Here is a 26,838-nt window from a genome sequence, read left to right as displayed (position 1 = left end):
GCCATATCAGTCCCATAAGGTTTTGTTCATATCTTTTGCCTCTGCCTAGGATGCTGTTCTCTTTGGCAAAGACCTTCATCTTTCAAGGCTTAGTCAAGCCTTCCTTAACTTTAATAGGAGGAAGAGATAATTGACACCTTTTCTTCCATGTTTACGTGAACATACTGCCAGTAGCACTCAACGCTGCAATTACTTATTCATCTGTTTTTAGTTCTCCTCACTTGATGATAAACCTCTTAAAAAAAGAAAACACTGGAATTTTGTCTGATGTGTTTACTGCTGTGTCTCCAGGGCCTAGAACACTGCTTGACACATATTAGGCACTCAATATCTGTTCACTCAAAAAAGGAAGAAAGGAATATGACCTTCTCATCAGAGCTCTGATTTTCCTCTTTTGAGTTCAGTAGTAACTTGGTTAGTAAAAATGAGGGCCAAATTAGTTTACATTAATTGCCCAAAGAGAAGCAGTGCCTGCATTAACTGAAATGTCGCACTTGAACGTTTCAACAAGGATTAGAGGTTTATAATGGTAGCAGTGCTACCTTAAATGCTAACCTCCGAGTTTTTCCACTACCGCTTTGTGCTTCCTTTCTAAATGCTGAAGATGTCTACAGCATTTCTCCAGTTTTCTTTTCAGATCTTGACATTCCTGCTTTTCCTTTTCAAGTTCTTGGAAGCAGTGTCCACCGCATGAATCTTTAATTTCAAGGGTCTTTTTCTTATCTGCAAAAATTAAATGATAGCAAACTTTTATATCGATTTAGACTAAGAACAGGAAGGAAAGAAGGAAGGAAGGAAACCCGATGGCATGACTAAAGGCTACAGTGTAAGTGAAAAAAAGCATGACACTTAAGAGAGAAAGACCTGGGTTTAAATTCTGTTTCCACTATTTACTGGCTGTGTGACTCAGCGTGCATTACTTAACCTTTCTGAGACTTAGTGTTTTAATATGTAAAATTGAATAATACCATAAATTTTTTAAATGTCTATGAAACATAATGCTTGACCTTAGTATAGAATACCATTCCCCACTAAAAAAAAATGGCTGATTTCGGTACTAAGACAGGGTACATACAAGATGAGGTTAGGGTATTTGCTATGACAGCAAGTAAGACATTATTAAAAACTTCAGGCATGTCACGAGGACACAGGAGCCAATTTGAAAGGGCTCCACTAACTGAATCTGGGACACTTGGAACAGTAATTAAGTATCATAATGACTTACAAAATATTTTAAAAATAGGAATTCATGAGTCATACCAATAATAGGATGGATGGACAGATAGGTAGGTAAGTAAATGAATAGATGGACAGATAAATAGATAAATAAATAAATAGATAGATAACCACACAGACAAACTAGAGGAGAGGATTCTCGATTATAACAACATTCCAAGTACCAACTGGTAAAAGTGGAGAGAGGTCTGGAGTTGGAAAAATGGTAATTTTGCAACCACCATAGCAAAGACTGGATCAGATAAGCATCATCAATAATTGCTAAATATAAGGGAAAGTTTTAATGAGAAGAATATTTTCATCATCTTAAAAGTATCTCCCCACAGACAGCTTATTAGTTGCGAGGGGAGAAATTCTAGTCATTATACAGTGAAGACAATTGCACAACACCTTGACCAGGTTCTTAAATGACCCTCACCAGTAAAAGACATTATGCACATCCAGATGTGACAACACATCACCTATGCACAACCTGATTAGATTAGTAGTAATGTAATTATGAAGAAACATCAGACAACCCCAAATGAGGAAAGTTCTATTAAAAGCAGGTCTGGGGAGGAGGGCTGTGGGTAGAGGAGAACAGACAACATGTCTCTCAAGAATGTCAATATCATAAAAGGCAAAGAGAGACTGTGGAAATAGTCTAATATTCTAGATTAAAGGAGACAGAGAGACATGCTGTCAAAATGTAATGCCTGACCCGGGACGTGTTCCTGTAATGAAGGAGGATATGCTATAAAAGACATTATTGGGTCAACTGACAAAACTGGAATACAAACAATAGATTGATACAGTATTTTCATCTACTGTTAAATTTACTGTACTAAGGTTATACAAGAAAAATTTCTATTTTGGGAAAATATACACCAAATTACTTAGGAATAAAAGGGCACTAGGTATATAACTTACCTTCCAACAGTTCAGGAAAAAGTGAAATATTGACATACACATCCACACAGAAGAGCACAGAACGGGGTAAAATGTTATCAATAGTTATATCTAGTTAAAGGATATATGAGTGCTCTTTGCAACTATTTTTATTTTTGCAACTTTTCTGCAAGTTTGAAATTATCTCTAAATGAAAGATTTAAAACTGTGAGGAGGTATAAATGCATAAAAATTGCTTGGCACAGTACCTGGCATAGAGCATATATACAATAAATAATACCTATTGCTACTAGTAATATATGGAACTTATAAAATTTACATAATATACAAATATGATTTTAAAAGATTATTCCTATTAATATAATTGATATAATAAAGTAGGAACACAAACTGGCACAGACTTAGAAGCCAATATCCAAAATGAAGATGTAAAAATCACAAGTCCAGCAAAGGTATTCTTAGCTCTCTTCTGACATTTTAGTTTCATTTCGATGCTGCCACTCATACTAAAGGATTAATGAAGCATCACATTGGTACCATACACTGCATTTGTATTTTTCATTTAAGATGTTGTTGTAAAACTAAAGGCCAGGCAAATGCCCATTCACAAGAGAATAAATAAATAATAGTATATTCACACAATGGAATATAATACAGCAATGAAAATGCATGAACTAGAGTTATATGCATTAACACTGACAAATCTTAGAAGCCTGATATCAAGTGAAAAAGCCAGTGACAGAGACTATCAGGAGTATTAAAGCATTTTTACAACGTTAAAAAACAGACACAATAAAGCAACAGCTTTTTGAGGATACTTACACTTGAGCGAAACAAAGAAAAGCAAGAGAATCATTTTTAAAAATCAGAATTATTTGTTACGTCATGTTGTGGGGGAGTTACAGGAATGAACTGTGGTGAAACACACAGCAGTCTTTAACGGTGCAGGCAATGTTCTATGTCTTATGTCTAATAGAGGGCTCCTGGTTGTGAACCTTCAGAACTTATATATGTGCATTATATAGATATTTTGCATGTGTCAAGTATTTCATAATTAATGTTCAAATTATTTTTTTAAATGATGAAATATCAGGAGGACAGAACCAAACAGTCAATAGGGGCACTCTCTTGTGGTAGGATTATAAAGGACTTTATTACTTACTATATGTTTTAGGTTATTTAATCTTTTCTAATGAATTGGTTAATGTGGTTGTTTTTAGGGAAACAAGACTAAAGAAAGAAAAATAAATTCTTTTACTGTCTAACTTGTCTTAGGTCAAAACTAATTTCTTTCGTATTCACAGGACTTCCCAAAGCAAAATAATATCTAAAACTACCGATTTCACAAAATATAATTCTCAGGCTATTCCAACTATAACAACAGAAATAAAATGACATTGAAAAGTAAGAAACAAGACACAAATTAAGGTAGTATTACCATGTACCTAGTTAGCAATAAGATATTCTCAACCATTTAGAAACTTGAAGGGAAAAGGATCTAAGAATGATGAGAAAAATAACTGTCAACTGACTTCTTAGGAAAGGGAGAGGTGCTCTAAGATTCTGGAAATATTGCCTACTGAATTAGAAATGTGTGGAGACTAAGGTTATTGGCGTAGTACATCTGACTTGCCCTGGCAATTGTTAGTTCTTTTCCAGGTTCCAAATTGAAAGAGTATGTGTGTGTTTGTATATGGGGAGAAGGAGGAGGCCACAAGAGGTCAGTATCCTGAAAAGGATGGGAGCTAATAAAGGATATGCCCACTCCTAGCTCAAAGATCTCAGTGAACAGGCAACATAAGCCCTACAGTCCTCAGTGAGCTCGGAACACCTCAAAGGGCTGTCGTACAGTCCATTGATTCTTTTTCAAAACGACAACTCTAGGTCACGAAGGAAAAGTTAAATTATTAATTCACCAATATTCAAGGAACACAAAGTATGCGCCATTTACTCTGCCATGTGTTGGGGAGGCAGAGATAAGGACACTATCCCTGCTGTCAAGAAACTCACAAATAAATCAGAAAACACCTTATATACTTCAGAAAGGTTTCCACTAAAAAAAATGGTTGAATTAACTTCAGTAATTTGAATGAAAACGTCTCAGGTATTTGGCAACTCTCTTTATGTGAAACCCTGGATTTCTCAATAAAGCCAGGGAATAAAAACATGACTGCTCTATTAAAATTCTCATTACTCTCCTTCTAATAAAAATCACTTTGAATGGAGGAAAGACCATGGAAAGACTGAAGTAAGAGGGCCTACAGTACCCCTGGCTTCTAAATGCAAAATGAAATCTAAGGAGAGAACACACATTGAATAGGGGTAATAGTACATATTTGTCCACTCAAAAACTATACACATCTTTGATTTCCTTTTATCCTCAAAGCAACCCTCCGGAACTGTGAGTATGGATGTTCCAAAGACAGGAAGGAATAAAATCCGATTACCAGCTTCTGTTTCTGTTTCTTGCAAAGTGTGGTGTCCAGACGTGGGTGCAGGAAGGACGGCCAGGACTCCAGGGTCTCCTCTGCCAGCGACCCCTGTGACAGGATCCTTACAGACCTTCGCCATATTTCTCTGAAACAGATCATCTTCACAGTTAATGCCTAATAAAAATCTTCACACAATTCTCTGTTTAAAATGCTAAAATAAAAAGTTAAAAAAAAAAGAAAAAAACCCACTGCCTGAAAAAATTCTTGCCTACACTATTTTCAATATTTTTCTTATGGCCTTATGTGAATATTGTCATTACTATGAACTAGTCTCTTATGACCATATTTTCCAAATTAGAACCTATGTGACAGAGGACTGGTGGGCCAGCTATAAGACAGACAGGAGATATATATGAATTTAAGATATTTTAATGGTGTACGTGATCAAACCACAGGACTATGTGAAATCAGAATTGTTCTTGGAAATCCAGAACATTTGCACTGCAGCAGGGATCAGATTCACTAGAAACTGTAATATCATCCTTTTGCCTTCTATGAATTCAAAATAACAACAGTGAAAAAAAAAATTAACTTACATAGTATATATTCCTAAAACTTTAACATACTGTGTCATTTTGAAAGGAAGGCCAGTTGAATTCTAATGCTAAAGAGAGAAACTGAGGCTCACCTAAGTGACATCTTGCACAAGACCATTTCTTCACTAACAGGTATTGAACACTGTCTTTGTTCAGGAATTACAGGGAATGCAGCTAGTAAATTCAATAAGGAGACATTCATTTAAGGCAATAGTTTCAGATTTTGGACACCTACTAAATCCCAAAGGATAATATGGAGAAGGCTGTCTTGTTGAATGACTTAAGACACACTATTTATGCTTGATCCTAGAAGCCTTGATTTCGATTATGAGAAACTCATTTAACTGACTGTCGGGAAACTTACCTACAATGTCCAACAGACGCGAGAGGTCAGGCGTTAGAGAGAAAAGGTAAACTCCAAGCTTGCAAGAGCATAGAGAGCGTTGAGAACAAAAGGAGTAATAAAAGCTGAACCCAAAGGTAGTCAATGTTTCCAGTTTCTACTCAAAACTGAAGAAAAGCTAAGATGACAAAAAAGGTAGAAAACAGAAACCTTTTCGTCTTAGCTTTACCTTGACTTTGGTGGTAAGAAAGAATGCACATCCTTAAGTTTGAAAATTTTATTTCAATTAGTGTTTCTCTTTCTTTTTTAATCCATTATGAACTATTGTATTAACATATTTTGACAAGGCATTCATTTCCTTGGAAACTTCATTTTTAATTCATTGATTGCATCCTTTCCATTTAAAAAAACTTTTGGTCATGTATCTTATTTTAATGAGGACTTCTTTTATCTATATATACTGATGATTTCTTTCCTGCTTTAATTTTCATAAACAGTTCTAAAGACTAAATTTAATGTATTATAAATCATAGTCCTTTGCATTCATGACACATATACTGCAAATTTATAATCATTGCTGGATCTCAAGGCTCTGAACTGAGTTAGCTTTAAAACGGCAGAAGTATTACTCTATGACGAATGCCAGATTAGGCATTTCAAAGCCACCCTTTTCTCAGGAATGGAATCTGCTCCCACCCAACAAAAGCCGCAAAAGTCTAAGTTCTTAGCCAAATTACGTGATTCTGTCTCCATAGACATGTGAGCCACGTTAACTCATACAAATGATCTTCTACTGTTTGCACAATTATAAGCTCTAGAAAGAGACCCAGGGTTGACTATACAGCAATAGTAATGGTAGGAAAAAAAGGTGTTGTATTTTCTTGATGTTTATAGCAGAAATGGAATTTACGGAAAAGCAAACTTAAAAGCATAAAACATAATTTTCCCATCACTTCACATCCTTAAAACTTGCTATAGACGATTCTTATTTCAATTATCTATTTTTCCCCAAAAATTCTCAAGAAAGTATTCTAAGCAGTATTCATGAGAAATAATCTCACTCGGTTATTCTTACATTGAAAGGAACTACTAAGTTGTCACATCTTTGTGAAATCGAGAACAAAAATGTCAGTTGTGGGGAACTGGAATGGGGTGGACTGACCTTTCAGGTCCCTTTGGCTCTAAAGTCCTGGGATGCAGAAAGGCCAAGCATCACATGCATCCTACCAAAACCCAAAGGATAAGACAGGCCAGGGATTTGCACTTTCTTTTTCCGATGAATTTACAATGAGCAATTATATTATATGATTACCCAAGGTAATAAGTTAGTTATCCCCAAATATGGGACTTTAACTGAGATTTTCTTCCTAGCTTATGACTCTTTCCAGTAGGTATTAATACCAAATGCCCAATCCTGGCCTTGAAAACCTCTAATCACAGTATCTTAATGAAACTCTTATGTCTCAATTCTTCTATCAGACAAATCTGTAATATTAGCATATTTTTCCTATCTCTAATCCCACATGCTGAAATTGGCTGATCACAATGCCTAAGGTATCATTCTGGATTTTTCACACATACCTAATTTCTTTAATCACAAAGGAGCAGGACTTTGGTATTATCAGCACTTCCACACAAACTAAAAGCTGGTGTCAGAGAGTATTTATACAACTAGAAGAATATAACTAACTAATTATACATGAACATATATAGTACACCAACAAAACTGGGCCTCAAAGTTTTGTGCGAGTGAGCCATACCTCAATTTCCTTGTTTCTACATCAATATTCTTTGTATTTAATTGGCATTTCTTGCCTACATGAGATATAAATTCCTTGAGAGCAAGGACTAGGTTTCCAAACTGTTTAAAAGCTCTCAAGAAAACCTAGTTTAATATGATGCATATTTCTTGAAATGGTCAGGCACAAAAAACAAAATAGGAATAAGAGTTATTCAGTTTCTGAAATCTCAGGCCCTTACAAAGAATAGCATATACTTTGTTTTAGGAATAGCATATACTTTGTTTTAGCTAAAAGCTCTGCCTCATATTTATGAAACTACGAAGAAGTAAAGTTTTCTTGGCAAAAAAAAAAAACACAAAAAAACACAATCCCTTTGGATTTGCTACAAAACATTTTTGAAACCACTGTTGAAAACACAACTGCAAAGTGAAGAAAGGAAAAAATACCATATGCAACTTCTACAATCATCCTTGACATTTAACAGCTCTTTTTACAGCTCAGAAACATACCTTTTCCCATTCTGAATCGGCATTTTCTACAAGTAGGGGGAGGATATCTTGAAATGCTTGCTGAATGCAGGCCTTTAGTTTTTCAAAATATTGCACAGACACCCATTTTGAAGACCAAGTCGACACTCGTTCCGAAAGTTGCTTGTTCTCTGAACCACTGACATGCTCCTTGAGGGTATCCTTTAAGAGAGATTCAAGCACACTTAGAATGTCTTCCTCATACTGATAGATCTCCAGTTGGATCCGCCTGGCTTCCTGCATAGTCCACTCTCTCCGACTCTGGTCTAGACATGCTTGTAATTCTGTCTCCTTCTGAAGAAGCAGTTCAGTTTTTTGTTTCACAAAGTCGTCTTTAGCTGCAGCAAGCACCTCATTAATTTTATTTCGATGATCATCTAAAAATTGCCGGTAATCTTGCTCATTTTGTTCTTGAATTCTGTGGATTTCTTCTTGCTTTTCTTTGTTCCATTCACTCCGGGCCTTAGCCAATTCGGCCCTGACAACCACAGGGACTTCCTCATTCTTTAATTCTAGTTCTCTCTGAAGAGATTGAATCTTCTCTTCCAATTCCTTCCCAGGTGTTACATTTTTCTTCAAATTTTCAAGCTCGCTTTTCCATTTCTCTTTGGCTTCAGAAACAGCAAACAATATCTAAAGGACATAACAATGTACATTAAAAGTCTTTAAGATTCTTCTCATTAATAAAAAAACCATGCTGCACTCTGATCTTATACTTCCAGCCTCCAGAAACTGTGAGAAATACAATTTCTACTGTTTATAAGTTAAAAATAAATAAAAAATAAAACATTTTTTAATTAAACTACAGTAACTATTTGGGTTAACCTCTGAACTTAAAAGGAAATTTAAAATCAAAATTAAGGGGAAACAGTCGATTTAAATAAGACATTATTCCTAAAACATTCTTACCCTATCCTTAAGGATCTTTTCCTTCATTTTCAATCACTTAATATTTTATGTATTACGTTATTTAAAAAACAAAATATCAGTTTCTTAATGAAGAACTAGAAGTTTAAACGGACAAAAAAAATATATATGTAATTATATAATTATCTAAAACTAACTTTAGGACAAAAATCCATATCAGGTTTATTATACAAATGTAGTCTCAAATTTTACCTAAGCCCTGAACAAATTAAGTATCTTTTACATGACGCAAAAGCAGCCTCATAAGGAAATCTTACTATTATTTAGGAATATAATATACACCTGCACAATTACTTGCTGACAATCATAATTATATTTTAATACAATTCTAGTGGTTAGAATAGTTCATTAAATAATAACAACATACAGGAAAAGTCATGTTTTTTCTTAATCTAATTTTCTTTTATAACAGAAGAGAAATAGTAGATCATAGAAAATAATAGCACACAACCAAAAAGTCATAAGGAATTAAAACGCTTGGGCTCTAGCTCCAACACTGCCATTGACTGCAGAGTACAGTGTGTGCTTAACAGCAGTCTCTGGAGACAAACTGCTGGAATTAATACCTGTGGGGCCTCAGGCTCATTCCTTAACTACTTTGAGCCTCAGTTTCCTCATCCATAAAATGAAGATAATTACAATGCCCACCTGACAGTTATTTTAGGATTAAATGACAAAAGGAGATAATCCATTTAAAGTACTTAGCTTAGAGCCTGGCAGATAATGAGGATTCAATGTTAGCAGTATGTAGTTATTATTGCTTTGGGCTATTTGGCCTTGGAAAAATCAATCTCTCTTAGAGTCTCTCTCTAAAATCAATCTCTGTAGCACTTAGAGTCTCTCTCTCTCTCTCTCTCTCTCTCTCTCTCTCTCTCTCTATATATATATATATATATATATATATATATATACACACATACACACATATATATAATGAGCAGATTGGATAATGACCTAGAGTCCCTTTTACTTCTAACATTCCCTGACTAAATCCAAAGAAGGCATAAGAATACAACAGTGTTAAAAGAACACTTGGGTATCTCCAAAGGCTTGGCTATTAATCAATACTATACATATGCTCTGAATGTTTAAATAGGGTGTCTGCTTACTAAATTTTCTGCTATTATATAATTATAGCAAATATCTTCACCTATATAGACTTATAAACACACATTACACACCTTTATCCAATAGCATGTGCTCTTGAATAGTTGTACATAATTCAAAAATTTTGAAGTAATTGTATTTTAGTTTACTAAAGGAACCCACTATCTAAGATATGCTTTACAAAAGAATTCACAGTCAAATTCTTTTGCTACCAACAGAATAATTCAGTAGTGAGATGAAACACGTTTAAAGACTGCTTTTAGAGAAAACAGGTCATGTCGCAATGGATGCCTGGACATCATGACCAGGTGACTTGGGTGTAGATAGTGGGTCCCATGGAACTTGGACGACTGGACCATTCTCACCCAAAGTGCATATCCTCTCACATGAAGTTTTACAAAGAGAACTTGACAGCATTTATTGACTCAGTGGTTTCCAAGGTCATTGCATTTTAGAATCACTTGAGGAGCTTTTAAAAATCCTGATACCCAGGCCACACCCCATAGCAATTAAAACATAAAGCCTGGGAGGGGGAGCCAGGCAACAGTATTTTTTTTTTTTTTTAAGACCCAAGTTTCCAATGTGTAGCAAAGTTTGGGAACCACCAAGCCAACTTGACTACTTTTGGACTCTTGAAATTGGCCCTAAATTCCCACAGATCTTGTTGATCATCTAATCCTGCAAGAACTGTCTGGCCGATGCTATGACTTGGCCCTTGCCAATTCCCTTTGGTTTGAGGATGATACACCGCATATTAACACCACATTTTGTGGCAGAATAATTACCGAGAATAGTGCTACTCCCGCCCATGTGTGGTCCGAGGACCACTAATGTCACACCACCTGAGAGCCTGTTAGAAATGCAAATTCTCAGGACTCACTCCAGACCAACTAAATCAGGATCTCTAGGAGTAAAGCCCAGGAATCTGCTTTAACAAACCCCACAGCTGATGCTCAAGCCAACTCAAGTTTGAGAAACACTTGGTCCTCTCATTTCTATATTTTTGTATTTACATATATTTAGGACTTCTATGTTCTTAAGATCTCTTGACTCTTTTATTTTCTATATTCTACCCAACTTTATTATTATTCTTGACGTCTGAGCTCTGAGACACCATCAAATTGTTTCCTCTTTTTCTTTCCTTCTTAAATTTCCTTTTGAAATATTTCAACATACTAAAAAGTATAGAGAATAATATAATAAACACCCAGGTACTGCCACATAACTTAAGAAAAATATTAAAATAGATTTTTATTTATGTTATTTCCTTAAGTAATTTGTGGAATAACATTATGAATACAGCGTATGAATTATTTACAAGGTCTATTATGCATATTATTTTTCAAAACGATTGTAATATTGGAAGAGTAGTGCACGCTTGACACTGCAATCTATTATATTTTGTGTATTACAATTAAGAAGAGAGAATTTATACATATGACATTAAATGGCACCTTAAGTTTGTTTGGGTTTGCATGTCGCCAATCTGGTAGGTATGAACATTATGCCATTGGTTTTTCACTATTTGGACTTCGCATGAAGATTATTTGTTAATATCCTTGGCACGTATTCATAGATTCTTGTTTTTCTTATCATATATTAATGTCAATGTTTCTCATATTTGATTCATTTATTTTCCTTATTTTTATTGTCCTCTTTTGTTATTTTGTATTACAAAAGTTTTAAATGTTTTTACATATTTTATCCTATTACTTTATCTTTGCTACTGTGTCTGTTGCCTCAAAATTTATTATGCTACAAATCTAAAATATTCAATTTCATTAAAAAAAATTAACTTCTTAATCAACTTAGATTTTATTGTGATGCAGGGGTTGGGTAAACAACTTTTCCAAAGGATTATATGGCTATTATAAGACTATTTATTATAAGAGTATTTGTCATTCTGCTGTTTTGAAACAATTTATTAAGTTTTTATTCATAGCCTAACTCTGAAGTCTGTATTCTAATGAATGAAAAAGAATTCTATATTTATGACTCAATACTGTCTGAATTGTTGCTTTCCAATACATTCTGTGTTAGGGCTGGACTACTACTACTTTTCTAGAACAGTAAATAAAAACCTTCATTCATTTCAGTTTTCCAAATAAATTTTAGAATTGTTGTGTCAAATCTCAAAACTGTGTTCAGTTGGCATTTTGATTAGAATTAATTTACATTAGCAAAGTAATTTGGGAGAATACAAATGATTATATCTGATGTTTCTAGTCAAGGAACAGGGCATCTCAGAAAAGGAGAGTGGCTATTTACCAGACATCTGGCACAGCACAAAAAACAATCTTTAAGCATATGAAAGGATATTGTATAGTTAATAATAAACAGATAAATGCCTGTTCTCAATTTCTCCTACAGATATGGCAAGACAGAATTTAGTTTCACAGTTAAGGTTATTTCCCTGATTCTGAGAGTTTCGAAACCCTAAAACGCATTCTCTGTCCCTGAACGACTTGATGATGATGAGAATGGATACCACTAACCAAGCCCTGAACTACTGCTTAACATGCCTTAGCATATTTAATCCTTCAACAACCCTGGGAGGGGGCATCAATTCCCAGAATTGAGATAAGAGGTCAGGCGAGAGGCCCTCCTGAAGCTTCTTTCCAGCAAAGTTCTTACCCTTTTGGCCACAGACATCTCTTGTTCTTCTTCCCACTTTTTCTGTTCTGCTCTTACACGTGCTTTATATTCTGCCAGCTCAGGCAGTTCTTCCAGCCATCGATGACGAGCATTTTGCACAGCCGTTTCTACCTGTAGGATGTTGCAAGAGAAAGAGGTAAAAAGAGGTATAAGATGTCAAAAGGATCTCATTTGTAACTAGCAATTATGATTTCATGTGTATTTGACATTGCATTGCACTACATTACAGTTATAACTGACTTCAAGTACCCCACCTTATTCCAAACAGTAGATTTTAATCCTTCTGTTCTAAACTACCCATACTGTCCCAGGCAAATGCCACAGCAGGAAGTGGGAATGTATAAATGTTTGATGGCTGGTACTATTTTAGAAAGCTTTATACAAAGTACCAATAGCCATTTCCCCATTTACCTTGGGAAAAAGACAAGGCATACAGGAGGGCTGCTGTTCAATCAGTACTCCCACCACCGACCTCCTCAGTCCTCACACCCTACACACACACACACACACACACACACACACACACACACACACTCTCACACACACACACACACACACACACTCTCACACTTACACACGCACACACACACACACTCTCACACACACACACACACACACTCTCTCTCTCTCACACTTACACACACACACACACTCTCTCTCTCTCTCTCACACATACCCTCACACACATGCATGCATGCACACATGCAAGCAAGCACCAACATAGTTAGGGCTTTACACCTGGCAAATCTTCCTGCTGTCCAGAATGAGTTTGTGACTAAAGAATGGGGGTGATACATCAGTTCAGGCAAAAATTTAAGACTTATGAGGGTAAAATTTTAAATTATGAGGGTAATCTGGTTGAAAATCTGTTACAAGTTTCCACAAGATCATTCTTAAATAATCTTTGCTTATTTTCATTTTGAAACATACATATATCCAAACATACACACAAAAGCAGACTTGATATAAGAGGCTGTATTTCTCACTAAAATGCTAAGTACATGTACGGGTAAATTCCAGGTAGTTAAAAATATGAGGAAAAGATAAAGCTCCTATAGAAATGTATATTCCTTAAAGGTTATTATAAATATTTCCTTCCTACTATACTTATTTTTCTTCACAAGATCTATAATTTTATAAACACCAAAAGCAGAACCCTTAAACATGTCTCTTTGTTTATAGAACATTTTCTTAAATCTGTTCAAATCTCAACAGTGAACATTTCAGAAAATTATTTTTTAACTGATGAAAGATGTTCTTGATACCATTACAAATATTTGCCTATGTTTCCAGACTTCAAGGATGCCCTATAAAATCATGTAGAACAATTTAACAAACAAGCAGAATTTCAAGTATTTATCAAAAACTGAGTATATTTTATAAAACATTACTTCAGGCTATTATCTTAAGATGTTTAATAAGTAATAGTTCTAAATAATAATTACACAATAAATAATATTACATTGAGGCCCCAGGGACTTCTGAGGACTAGAAACCCTATCAGATGGTCTGTGAGGTCAAAACTATTTTCAAAATAATATTCAGACATGACCCGTCTTTTTTTCTCCCATTCTCTCATGAGTAAATAGTAGTTCTCCAGAGGAGACGTGGTACGTGATGGTGTGTCATTGCTCTGACAGCCAATGGAAGGTGTGCTAGAGTACTCTTGTTTTCTAAAAATTTCTTAGATTTATTCTCCAATACAGTAAATACACATAATCCACACAAACAAGAGCTCTTTAGGGTCTTCATTTTTAAAAGTGTACAGATAACCTGAGACCAAAAAATTCAATAGTCACGGTAATTGACAATACAGATAAAAGAAATAATAGCTCATCTTTATTCTGTTAATACAGAGCTATATTTTTCTCAGTACGATATTTCTTGGAAACCAAGTAACAAGCCCAGTTAAAAGTGAGCTAGCTTTTTGAGGGCTTTCAGGGGGAGGCAATGTCACTGATTTTTGGCAGAAAATGGGATTTACAAAGTCCCACTTAAGGGGCCTGCAGATTCAACTCTGCAAATCTCAATGCAAATATTGTCAAGCACCTTATTTGCTTTAAGTTTACTTATCTATAACTACTTCAGTGGAGTATTTTCTATAAAGTTAGATATGAAAAATTCATAATCAAATTGTGCTTCATTCAGCTGTAAAAACATCCTTAATCTTAGGCATCTGAAGGCTTAGACTAACTTCCAAGGAACAAACATTTTGTAAACTGAAAGAATATATAGAAAAACCGAGGGACAACAGCTTTATAACAGAAATATAATGAAAGAAAATTTATGGACTGCATAAGAAGTTCTCTATCCTAGAAAGCACAAAATTTTAAAGTATTATGTTATGAACAAGTTCAATGGTAGCATTTTACAGGCTTTTATTAATCAACACACCACTCCAATAATGTTACTAAAATAAACCTGCCCATTACCTGTTTGGCAATGTTTTCACAATATTTGAGTTCCAATTCAACCTCGAGTTTCTTCAAGCTCTCCTTGATAGCTATTTCCTTCTCTTGCTCTAAATCTTGCTGGGTCTTGCGCTTCTGATCTTCTATCAGAATTGCCATCTCTTTCTTGGAAATCATATCAATGTTGGTTACTTGGTCAGTTTGGCTGTAACAATCTAAGGTCTTCTTTTTCATTGCCTTTAGAGTTTGATCCAGTTTAGATTGCCACTCCTTTTCAAGCTGTTGAACAAGTTCTTGTTTCATCTGTTTTTGGAGGAAAAATCATATGAGAGGAAAATATTCAAAATTATTAGCAAGAACTACAATATCTAGGCAAAAAAAAAAAAAAAAAACAACCACAGCTGTGTTTGAAAACCATCGAGACATTATTTTAGTAATTACATGAGATTTAGAAATTTAGTTAATGAAAATATATTCTCAAGTCAATCGTGAAAATTACTCTTTGACCTTATCTATGTGACATAAATCAAATAGAAGATTTAAACATGTTGTGTAAGGTCATGCTATCTTGCTCTCAAGATGCAACCTTTTGGAAGTTTTGACATTGCCACTACAAAGATGGCATGACTTCAAAGAGAGGAAAGAGGGTTGGGAGGAGAGAAGCAGAGGGGATGGCAGGGGAGGACGGGGGCGGAGGGGGGGATAGGGGAGAGGAAGGAATGGGAAGGGAGGCAAGGCAAGGAAGAAAGAAAACTTTTGCAATTAATATGTGTTTTTCCATCAACACAAGGCTTTCCACAAATCAGACGCTCAGTAAGGCTAATTAGTGAACCTAATTTTACTCAGTTGAACACATTAGAATCTTATGTGTTATGATATTAAATTCTACTGAATAGACTGTGCATTCAAGAGGGGGGCAATCTTCCATCTTACGATTCTTTTCAGTTTCAACAGAGTAGTGGGATGGATCCAAACACAATCAGTCTTAGGCAAAACTATGAAATAGCAAACTCTGCTTTTCCCTTTCCTCTTTCTCACCTCCTAGGATCCAGTGGTCTCAAACTGCTTCCCTGGCTACCAGAGCCCTGGCTGGGTTGCATCACTTGAAGTGGCCACCTTGTATAGCAGTTTATGCTTTCCTGACATACTCAAAAAAACATTAGCTGTTTATCTCATCCCCCTGGTAAATAACTGGTTAGTAAATCCAACTAAAGACAATTTGCAACAATGCAAAAATAGAGGATTTATTTTGTGCCATCGAGATTTTAAATATGTTGTGGAAGCTCAGGAGATATATTCCAGAACATATATTCTTATATTTAAAAAAAATGACTAGTAGAAAGAATTTCAGGTGCCAGAACTAGATTAATGAAATGCTATTTGGGGGAAGGGATGGCAATGAGGAATAGGGAGGCCAAAAGATAGGACAGTGGTTTACTCTTCCATCTTGAGGCATCCCCAACACCAATTCATAGCAATCTTGTGGATTGGAGAATCTACTTTAAATAAGCTTGAGAATGTATTTCGTGTCCAACTCCGTTTTTAAGATCAAAGTTTGGTTCTTAATGATCTAGGAAACTATTAACATTCCCTAATCTCATTTGCTACTTAGGTAATAGAAGTAATGTTTGGTACTTCTGAGCCTACCTAATCATTACTTCTTTTTTCTAATCCATAATACAGGTTATTTATTTCTTAGTTATACATTTGTCTAGAATTATCAGAATCATTTCACAATATGAAATTAGGTCATGGTTTTATTTTAAAGAATCAAAAATGTGCCCTAAAAACCTATTACATCCTGAATCGGGTTGAAAGAGGGCAGAAATTTTTAAAAATAAAATTAGTGTAAGCTGCTAAAGAGCCCAATTCTGAGACGTATAATGAGTGAGGATGTACTTGGCAGTCAAACATTATATGTCTATTTAGGAAGAACTGTCTCTCGACAGTTAATACTACATCGTTTAAACATGGTGACTAGAAAGAAACATTAACCCACACCTCTTTCTTCTCCTTATCCCGGTGAGCTTTGGCTAACGTCACTTCACTGTCACCCTGCTGTTTAATATCAGTTTCTTGTTCTTTCAGCCCCTTGTTATTCATCCTAAGGGCTTCTCGGTCCTTTTCTTCAAGCCCCACCTGAAGTTTGCTTACGTATTCTTCTCTTTCCTTCAATAGCTGTCTCTTTAAACAAAATCCAAGTGAGTATCTCAACATTAATATTCTCCAAGTCCAATTTTTAAAATAATGGTCATATGCATGTAATAGAGAGAGTAGCAACAGAGACAAATGATCTTCCTAAAGGCTAACCCAATCCATTGAGTAAGTTTCTTGTAAAGACCTGCTTACATCTCAAATATGTGGATAAACAATTTATAGATGGCTACATTAAAAAGCAAAGTCATCTAATGCAATAAACACATTCCCATAAGACCAAATACTCTTTTTAAAAAAGTGAAACTGACATTTATGTTTACACCCTACCCATCAGGGGACACATTAGGTATCACAGCCCAGAAAGAGCACATATGAAACCAGAAAATGAAACCTTCGACTCCTGCTACTGCCTGTCTTATAAATTCTGTATCCAGACTAAGTTCCTGACCTGAAGGTCTGCATAAGGAAAATGGCTTATGTCCTTCAGAGAAGGGCTACCCCCAAAATTCCCTAGTTTGCTCCAGAGTTTAATAAGATTTTTCCATTGTGTAGGTGTTAAATATGAGTATATTACAGAAGAATAGATTGGTGTATTTTTTACCTACCTCTGGAGGATATGAAAAGATTAAAGTCTCTTAAATTTAAAGTTCTGTTGTGAATGGCTTATAAAGCCAACTAAGCCTTACAAAGGGCATATATAAATCTAAATAAAAAAACTAAAGAATTCTCAGAGAAGGAAGGAAGTAAACTTCTCATGCTTTAAGTACACTGGCCCTTTAAGTCAGGGGCGGGTGTAACTACAAAGGGATAGCACAAGGGAGTTTTTAAGGTGAAGAAACTGTTATGTATCCTGATCAATCTATGCATGTGTTAAAAATGTATAGAATTGTACACCAAATGAAAAAAGAGTCAATTTTACTGTATGACAATTTTTTAATTTTAAAGAAAAAAATTTAACCTGTAAGTGTTTTTGGAAGCCAAATAGCAGCTTCGACTTTCCTTCTTGCCCCAGTGCACAAGCACTTATGAACCAAAATATCAGTCAGTAGCAGCTATTAATGACAATTGACTCATTAAATGTGATCCAATTTTACAGCCACATTGATTCTTTTACAAGTACCAGAAAATACGTTCCTGAAAATACGTTCATGACCTCTTTGAGAGAATTACTATTCTGTTCTTGCCAATTTATATAATTTTTTAAAAAAGAAAGAATCACACCAAAGATCTTCTCCCTATTTTAATTTTTCAAACATTACTGAAAGCTAAGTCCTTAATTTCTAGGTAATTTAAGATCCCTCCTAACTTTTATACTGCCAACACTAATTAAAACAGCTCCCTTTAGAAGTTCTTTTCCCACTGCATGATATGTATACATGGCATGTTTTTTTTACAATATTTATCTATTCAGAAATAATCAAACAAAATATTAAATGAACCAAATTCCTCACCTGCTCTTTACTATTCTTTTTATGTCTGTGGTACTGGTAGCTTGCTTTAATGCAACTTATTCAGAAACCTCTGTATAGAACATTTACTCAAGCCTTTAAAAATATTTTCTAATCTTGACGCAGGTGGCTTTCCAATTGTGGTCTGCTGGCTGGTCCAAAGTAGACGGGGGAGAGTCAGATGTGTGTCTGGAGGAAGCTCCAGCCAGAACAGGGAAGAAAAGAGGAGGCGCGACTGTTTACATGTGATTGTACTCCTGGACACTCACCAATGGCAACTTGGCAGGTTCAGGCAGGAGGAGAGCGTGTACTGCAGCCCCTCCATCTTCTCCGAAAGAGGTCACGCTACCACTGTGACCTTCCCTCGCCACAGCCTCCATATCACCACCTTCCCTGTCATGAAACCCAAGTTCAAACGCCTGCTCCTCTCCCCAGAAGAATTCAATGATGCTTAGGTACTGTCAGAGGAAAACGTCTGTGAAGGAAGACTCTGTGCATTGCTCACAGGACTATGGAGTGTCGCCCGAGCAGCCAACAAGCAAATGCAAAATGAGGATCCCTGCGTTTCAGACCCAAAGTGACTCGGTCCACTCTTTTTTGCCTCTTAAAATAAATCTATGAGAAAGAATGATTTTCTCCTATATGTAGGCCACTTTCTACTTAGGTTTTAATACTCGTCTCAACACTTAACTGTATTTTGTGAGCTATATTAATGTGATACAGCCAAAAGGAGAGACTGCTACGTATGCCTTCCCCATTGCACAAGAGAACAAGTGTATTGGTTTCAATGACAATGGTGAGGTCAGAGAAACGAAGTAAACACAACATGAACTTGAATTTGTATAGTACCTTCTCCTGAGCTTGTTGCTCCTTTTCAATGGTCTTCGTGAGAGTCGATTCTAGATTATCTTTCTCTCTGCACACTTCCAGGTAACATTCCTGCACAGCAGTCATCTCCTTATTCATCTTATCTAATTCAGACCTTGGATACACAAAACCAGCAACTAAATGAGAACAAAAAAATACAAGGGCTGCACCACAATTTTCCTCTAAACTATGGAATAAGGGAATATTGCCTCTACAGCTTCCAGGGCAGCTAAACTCTTTTATTCTCACCTAAGTTGCAAGCGAGTCCCCTCATAAATCTCAAAGAGCTGCTGTTTCTCCAAAGCATGCTTTGCTAACAGGCTTTCACGTATTTGGGCTTTCATGGCTTCATGGTGCTGCTGATAAGTCCTCTCACACCTAGAAACAGTGGACAGTGGAATCTAAGGCAGTGCCCAACATTACTAGAAACACCAAAATGAACTGGTTTCCCTTCCTTCCTTCCCCCCCCCCAATGCAAATTATAATTAAGGTCAGATTGGTTTTCCCTAACCAAAAACGGTAATAATTAATTTTCAGTAGATGATCTTATTATGAGAAACTTCACATTTTTTCTTCAAACGTTTCTGGAAAAAAATTAGAAACTTGGATGTGAGGATGCGCCAGTCTTCCAGAGATAATAGTCTATGTTGAGGATTTGTTTATAAAACAATGAATTGAAATAATCAAGGGTGTGGTTCCAAAACTCCAAGTCACGTATATGAAACAGAAATATTAGCAATACTCAACTCACATGTAAGTTATGTTCCAAAAGTCTGTTTCCAACTTTACAATTTGGTATTTGGAAGACATATTCCCTCCCACAGATTTCTTCCTTACAAAGAATAGTTTCCCAGACTATCCTTTAAACACCATTAAGCTATATCACCATTTCATTGAAGTACCACTTTGATGGTGTTATAGAACCCAACCCCCTACATGACATCATTTCTATGGAAAATGGGTTCCAAATTCTAATTTGAGAAGCTGAAGACTCATCCTCTCCAATCCAAGATCTCAATAGGGAGGGTTTACTCCATCATTTCTCTTGAATCTTTTTTTTTTGGTGGGGAGAGGAAGAAGGAAGGAGGGAGCCCAAGGGGCAGGCATTAGGCCTCTATGTAGACCTTACCTAACCATAGCTTCTTGTTTATCACGGTCAAAATCTTGTACCATTTGTCTCATTTGATTACATAACTCCTGATTTGTATTTCTCAGTTTTTCTTCAGTTTCTTTAAGTTCCTAGAGACAAAAGAATAAAGTACTTAGAGGAAATAACATTATTTTCATTGATTAGTCTAATCTTGTTTTTTTAACATCCTCTGTCCTTTATCTCTACCCTATAACATTATCTGACATAATATCATTTCCATAATTCTACAGGTATCTTCATGCCTTGATAAGAGTATAGATCATTTACTTAATAAGCAGCTTTCTATTAGGTGTAAAAATTAAATTTTTGTATTTCATTGGAAATATATGAAATGAAAATACTTAACCAGAGAAGTATTGGCTAACTGGTGCCTTACAATAAATATTAGAATTCAATAATCTTCAGTAACCATCTAAATAAGCAAAGTTTTACTTTTGGTCAAGGGCTGGCTCAGGAGGAAAACATACCTGTTAGCCATGCTACTGTATAGACTGGCAACTGGATTTACACTAACTTCTTTTTTTTTTTTTTTAATTTATTGGGTGACAATTGTTAGTAAAATTACATAGATACACTAACTTACTTCTAATGAAACTACTACCCAGGACCAATACTACAGGTAAATACCTGGAATTCTTAATCGCCTACTAATATACTTGTCTGCTAAATCATACTGACTATATTTTTTTAAATTCTATTATAGCTTTTGAATTTAGTGAGGCCATGAAAATTCTCATAAAATATAGAAAAATTTTTAATTACCTGATTTTGTTGTTGTAAAACTTGAATTTCATTTTTAAGTTGCAGAATATCATCTTTGACAGTCATATCAGAAGTAGAAGAATCAGGCCATAATTGATTTGTTGGTTTTTCTGAGGTATCTGTTCTAGTCTAAATGTTTTTAAAAAGTCAAAAGATTTTCAAGTTTTTAACAAAGTCTAAGTACTCACTTTGAAGTAATTTCGTACTTATAGAGAAATTGCAAAAACAGTATAAATAATTTCCATATATCCTTTACCATCGTCCTCTATAGAAGCAAAGGGAAAGGCTTAAAAAAAAATTTAAAAAAATAAGGCACAGCCACCATTGTTGCCACGCATGTGAAAGTGTATCGGTATGACAAATGCCATTAGTGATTTCAATATATGAAGGTCTGACAATTAAGTTCGCAAACTCATCCTAGAAAAAGTGCTACATACATCATTGCTGAATATCACTACGATCACAAAGTATTCCCCTGGGGAAGCTACACATCAATGCTAGCGCCTAGTCCACCGTTTTCCAATATTCCAAAGCAATTTTGGAACTCTTTTTCTGGAATGGCCATCAGAGCTGTCATCATATTACCCTTGATGTCCTGAATGTCATCAAAATGTCTTCCTTTCAATATTTCCTTTATCTTTGGGTAAAGAAAGAAGTCATTGAGGGGCAGATCAGCTGAGTAGGGAGGGTGTTCCAATACAGTTATTTGTTTATTGGCTAAAAACTACCTCACAGACAGTGCCGTGTGAGCTGGTGCATTGTCGTAATGCAAGAGCCATGAATTGTTGGCGAAAAGTTCAGGTAATTTTCGTCTAACTTTTTCACGCAGCCTTTTCAGCATTTCCAAATAGTAAACTTAGTTAACTATTTGTCCAGTTGGTACAAATTCATAATGAATAATCCCTCTGATATCAAAAAAGGTTAGCAACATCATTTGGACTCTTGGTTTGAACTTTTTCGGTTGTGGAGAATTGGCTGACTTCCATTGTGCACTTCGACTCTTTGTTTCAGGGTCATATTGGTACACCCATGTTTCATCACCAGTGATAACACGGCTCAAAACATCGTCTTGCCTCTCCAAAAGGTCTTGGCAAACTTCGACTCTCCTTTGCTTTTGTTCATCGGTGAGCTCCTTTAGGACCATTTTTGCACACACCTTTCTCATGCCAAGATTTTAAGTTAAGATTTTCCTAACTATTTCTCTAACAGTTTGCTTGGTCTGTTATGCTTCTCACAATCAGCTGATGATTGTGATGCACAAATTGATGAATTTTTGCAATGTTTTCATCAGTTCTGCTTGTTACTGGCTGCCCTGACCTCTCTTCATCAGTGACACATTCTCACCCCTCAGAAAAACATTTAATCCATTTGTACACTGTCGTTTTCTTCATGGCATTATCCCCATGAACTTGGACTAACATGTCCATGATTTCACTTTCACTCTTACCAAGTTTAACAAGAAACTTAATGTCTGTTTGTTTGAGCTCTAATTCAAGCTCAGACATTCTCGCGATGGCACACAAAAAACATGCAACAATAATGAACGCCACTCAGCAAGACACCACAACACAGCTGTGAGACATTGATATGCCAAGGTTATGAAAACTTCCTTAGCTGTTTGTATAGTGCTGCCAATGTAAGTGCACAGTGGCAAGTTTATGAACTTAATTGTCAGACCTTGTAAAACAAGCACCAATATACCGGAACTTAGGTTCCTACTCTCCTAAATCTTAGCCTACTCATCAAAATACTTAAACAAATCAACTCTGATCTAACACAAATTGAGACACAAGCTTTCATTCTCATCCTTTTCAAGAAACATATGGGAACAGTTAAAAGAGCTTGATTTAGACGTCAGATGTGCTTGGGGGGATGGGAGATGTTTCTCATTTGATTGTTAATATTGAAATCAATATTGAACTCATCAAATATAATTACTCAGAAGTGGGAACCAGACTGGGCAGGACTTTAACAGTAAAAACACACTATTATTTCTGGAAAATTAATTAGACACAATTAAAATTCTATAATAAGCATTGTTGAACATCTTGCATCCTTTGCTTTAATAGGACTGTTTTAATGAACACAACTCCTAGTTTAAAGGATCAGGAGAAAAGGATCAGTACTAAAATAGGAAGTAAAAAATTATTTCCATCCAGGAGGAAAAAGAATACACTATCTACATGAATTTCCCCCCTTCCTTTTCCTTTTAGTTACTAGGTCTTCTACGCACTATTTTTTATTGGGAATACAGATGGGTTGAAATTTGTGAAATATGGAAGGGTCAAAAAGACAGCTGTTTAAAGGAGGGCAACCCTAAAGATCTCTGTGATAGTACAACCTTGATTTACTTATTAGTCAAGTGTTTTGGTTTTAATTTGCCGAAAAATTGACTCTGTAACCTCTGAAGGGTCACAAAGTCCTCCAGCATCATTTTCCTCAGCTATAAAGGAGACTGACTAAAGGATACAAAGGTGGATTTCAATGACTCTGATATAACCTGGTTCTGTGCCTCTCCCACCTGTAACAGCAACACTATACAATGAATTCCCTTACATAGAATGACTCTCATTATATGAATATGGACCAGAGAAACCTCACGGATAACATGCTAAAGGATTTCATAGTGGAGAATTTAACTAGATGTTAGAGTACTGTTGGCACACGCCAATCTTGAGGAAATGCAGATACTTTATTATGTAGAATGATTCCTTGGATTTGTGGTAAAGGAATTTTATCTAATTGGTATCCCATTTACTAAGTGTCAAGAGCAACCAGAAAATATATTCTTCTAAATGGCATTTCCTTCTTTAAATTTTACTTCTAAAAAAGTCAAATGAACCCCGGAAAGATAAAGGGTTTCATTTAAATGTAAAATTGTAAGCGTTTCCTTTATTAAGCTTTTTAAAAATAGCATTTAAACTCTACGAACCTCAACCTCATCCTTCCCCACTTGTTGGAGATCTTCAATTTTCCTATGACAGCCTTTGAGATCATTTTGTAACTGAGACACCAGACGACGCTTCACTGAGTTGCTACCCAGCAAACGCTGCACTTCTGCTTTCAAATTCAGAATGATCTCATCTTTGGATAGTTCTTCATTTGGGTCTTCTTGCTGCACAATGCTAATGGAGAAATTATCATAATTAAAATTAAATCAAGTAACAAATCACGCATGGTTACTCCTTAAAAGCTACTAACTACAATGGTGATCGTGTTTTGTGACAACATGTTTTAGTGTTTCAAAAACAATTTTAAGCTTCATCATATACAAGGATATCACTTTAGCTATGTTCCCATACACAGAAATACATTTATTCATAGGAAGACCACTGTTAAGCTAAGTCCTGCTACCTCATTGAAAGTTTAGCCATGTGAACTTCAATATGGCATGCACTTTTGTTTTTGGTAAACTACATGATGTATATGCTTGTCCTTTATGACTCTAAGAGAAACAACACAAAAGGAAAGGAGGAAAAAAATAGTAACTACTAGCCATCCTAGCCAACAATTTCTGTATCTCTTGTACTAAAATACAAGTTTGAGTGGATATCTGAGCAACGGGAAAAAAAATTAAATGAAAGCAATTTAATCCCCACTTTAGTTTCAACAAATTTCAAAATTGGAATGAGAATTTCTGCTCCTTCCCATAACGAATTAAAACACCCCAACTTATCTTCCTGCCTTAAACAATGAGAAAACCAAACAAAATATATGAAAGGATGATTTTGAATCATCAGATAACAGGCGGCAAAGCACAGTGATCCCTGAGAAAAGAAAAATAAACAAGGCGAGCTCTACGATGCTATAGCTTCCCACCTTGAGAGCTGCCACGCTGTAGCACAGGGAGAGGAAACCCAAACAGAGCCCAGCAATCTCACTGAATTGCAAAGAGTTCAGTTTAGGGAGGACAAAATGGCTAGAATTTGAGGAGGGAAATACTGTGGAAAAGGATGCTAAGCAGGAAGAGAGCTCTAGAGATCAGTCTATGAATGAGAGGAAATTACCTCAAGGTCAGGGAAAGAACCACAGGAAACGAATAGGGATGGGAATATTTTGTGTTCCATGAGCCACAGTGGAAAGACAGCCTAATTCACAGAGCATCAAATACTGCCTTAGTAATGGGGCCAAATTAGCCCCAGGTTAAAGTTTGCTCTAAACCTAATCTAACAAAGCCTATATATAATAAAGGCTTCAAAGGATAAAATGGATTTTAGGTAACTAAAGTGTGTTACAGAAAAAGAATAACTATTCTTTTTGAAATACAGTAAATCCAACATCTAAAACATAAAACTTAAAATGTCCAGCATCCAATCAAAACTTACCAGGTATGCAAATAAGCAGGAAAGAAAATATAAACCGTAATAAGGAGAAAAATCAATCAATAGCAAATGACCCAGCAATGACACAGACAACAGAATTAAATATATTCCATATGTTCAAGAAGATAGGGAAAAAAAAGCATATACACAATGAGGAGAGAAATGAAGACATAAAAAAGACCCCAAATTGGACTTACTGAAACAAAAAAATTCCAAAATCAAAAATGAAAAATATACTGGATGAGATTAACAGCACATTTAACACTACATAAGATCAGTAGACACAAAGACATGGCAATAAAACTACAAAATTAAACAGACATAAAGAAGACTAAAACATAAATACATACAGTATGTTAAGTTTTCTAACCTAACTGTAACTAAAGTCCCAGAAAAGGAGAGGAGAGAGGAACAGAAAAAATATTTGAAAAATGACCAAAATTTTCCTATTTGATGAAAACTAAAACGCCATAAAACCTAAAAGCTCAATGAATCTCAAGCAGAAAAAAAAAAATGAAGAAAACCAGCATAATCACATCAACATCAAATTGCTGAAAACCAGCAATAAAGAAAGTGCAGGAAGACTCCTGGAGAGAAAAGAACCAGAGAAAGAAATCCTGAATTCTGTGTTTAAAGTTGCACAAACTTCAGTCTAAATCCTGAACTACGTATGCCCAGAAGAGAATACACCCAACAGAAATGTATGCATGTTGTACCAGGAAATAACTTTAAGAATCTATGGACAGTATAAAGGACAATAAATCGTAAAATATTCATTTGAAGATCTTTCTCTCACACACACACACATACGTACATGCTACAACATGAGTTTCACAAACAAAATGTTGGGTGAAGAAAATCTAAAGAACACCCATATCTATGAAAACTCCACCACTAACGGTCATACTTAATAGAGAATGACTGAATACTTCTTCCTAAGATCAGGAGCAAGACAAAGATGTCTGCTCTTGCCACTTACATTCAACCGCATCCTAGAGATTCTAGCTGGAGCAATTAGTCAAGAAAAAGAAATAAAAGGCATCCAGATTGGAAAGAAACAAAGAAACTATCTCTATTTTCAGATGACATGATCTTAAATATGAAAAATCCTAAGGAGTCCACTAAAAACTTTTTGAGCCAATAAATAAGTTCAGCTCAGCAATGTGGCAGGATTCAAGATCAATATACAACATCAATTGTATTTTTTATGTACTAATAATGAACCACCTGAAAAGAAAATTAAAAAAACAACCCAGTAAAGAGAACAA

General features: G+C 35.5%; 1 protein-coding gene across 4 annotated transcripts in view; it reads right to left on the bottom strand.

Moving 5' to 3' along the window:
- Positions 1–26,838, bottom strand: part of CEP152 (centrosomal protein 152) — an 82,503-nt gene that overhangs the window by 10,469 nt on the left and 45,196 nt on the right. For 2 of the 4 annotated variants that reach the window (XM_033106906.1, XM_033106907.1), the window contains exons 13-22: positions 24,181–24,373; positions 21,249–21,377; positions 20,466–20,575; positions 19,586–19,714; positions 19,319–19,451; positions 14,886–15,167; positions 12,433–12,564; positions 7,747–8,397; positions 4,572–4,701; positions 556–723 (exon numbers count right to left, since the gene is read on the bottom strand). In XM_033106906.1, the coding sequence (XP_032962797.1) occupies positions 556–723; positions 4,572–4,701; positions 7,747–8,397; positions 12,433–12,564; positions 14,886–15,167; positions 19,319–19,451; positions 19,586–19,714; positions 20,466–20,575; positions 21,249–21,377; positions 24,181–24,373 (2,057 nt within the window). The remainder of the gene's footprint in view (positions 1–555; positions 724–4,571; positions 4,702–7,746; positions 8,398–12,432; positions 12,565–14,885; positions 15,168–19,318; positions 19,452–19,585; positions 19,715–20,465; positions 20,576–21,248; positions 21,378–24,180; positions 24,374–26,838) is intronic. The other 2 variants (XM_033106909.1, XM_033106908.1) reach the window with 2 other exon arrangements.

Source organism: Rhinolophus ferrumequinum, chromosome 6 (assembly GCF_004115265.2).
Source record: "Rhinolophus ferrumequinum isolate MPI-CBG mRhiFer1 chromosome 6, mRhiFer1_v1.p, whole genome shotgun sequence".
NCBI lineage: Eukaryota > Metazoa > Chordata > Mammalia > Chiroptera > Rhinolophidae > Rhinolophus > Rhinolophus ferrumequinum.
The sequence above is the reverse complement of the archived record's forward strand: the minus strand, read 5'-3'. Positions and strand labels throughout refer to the sequence as shown.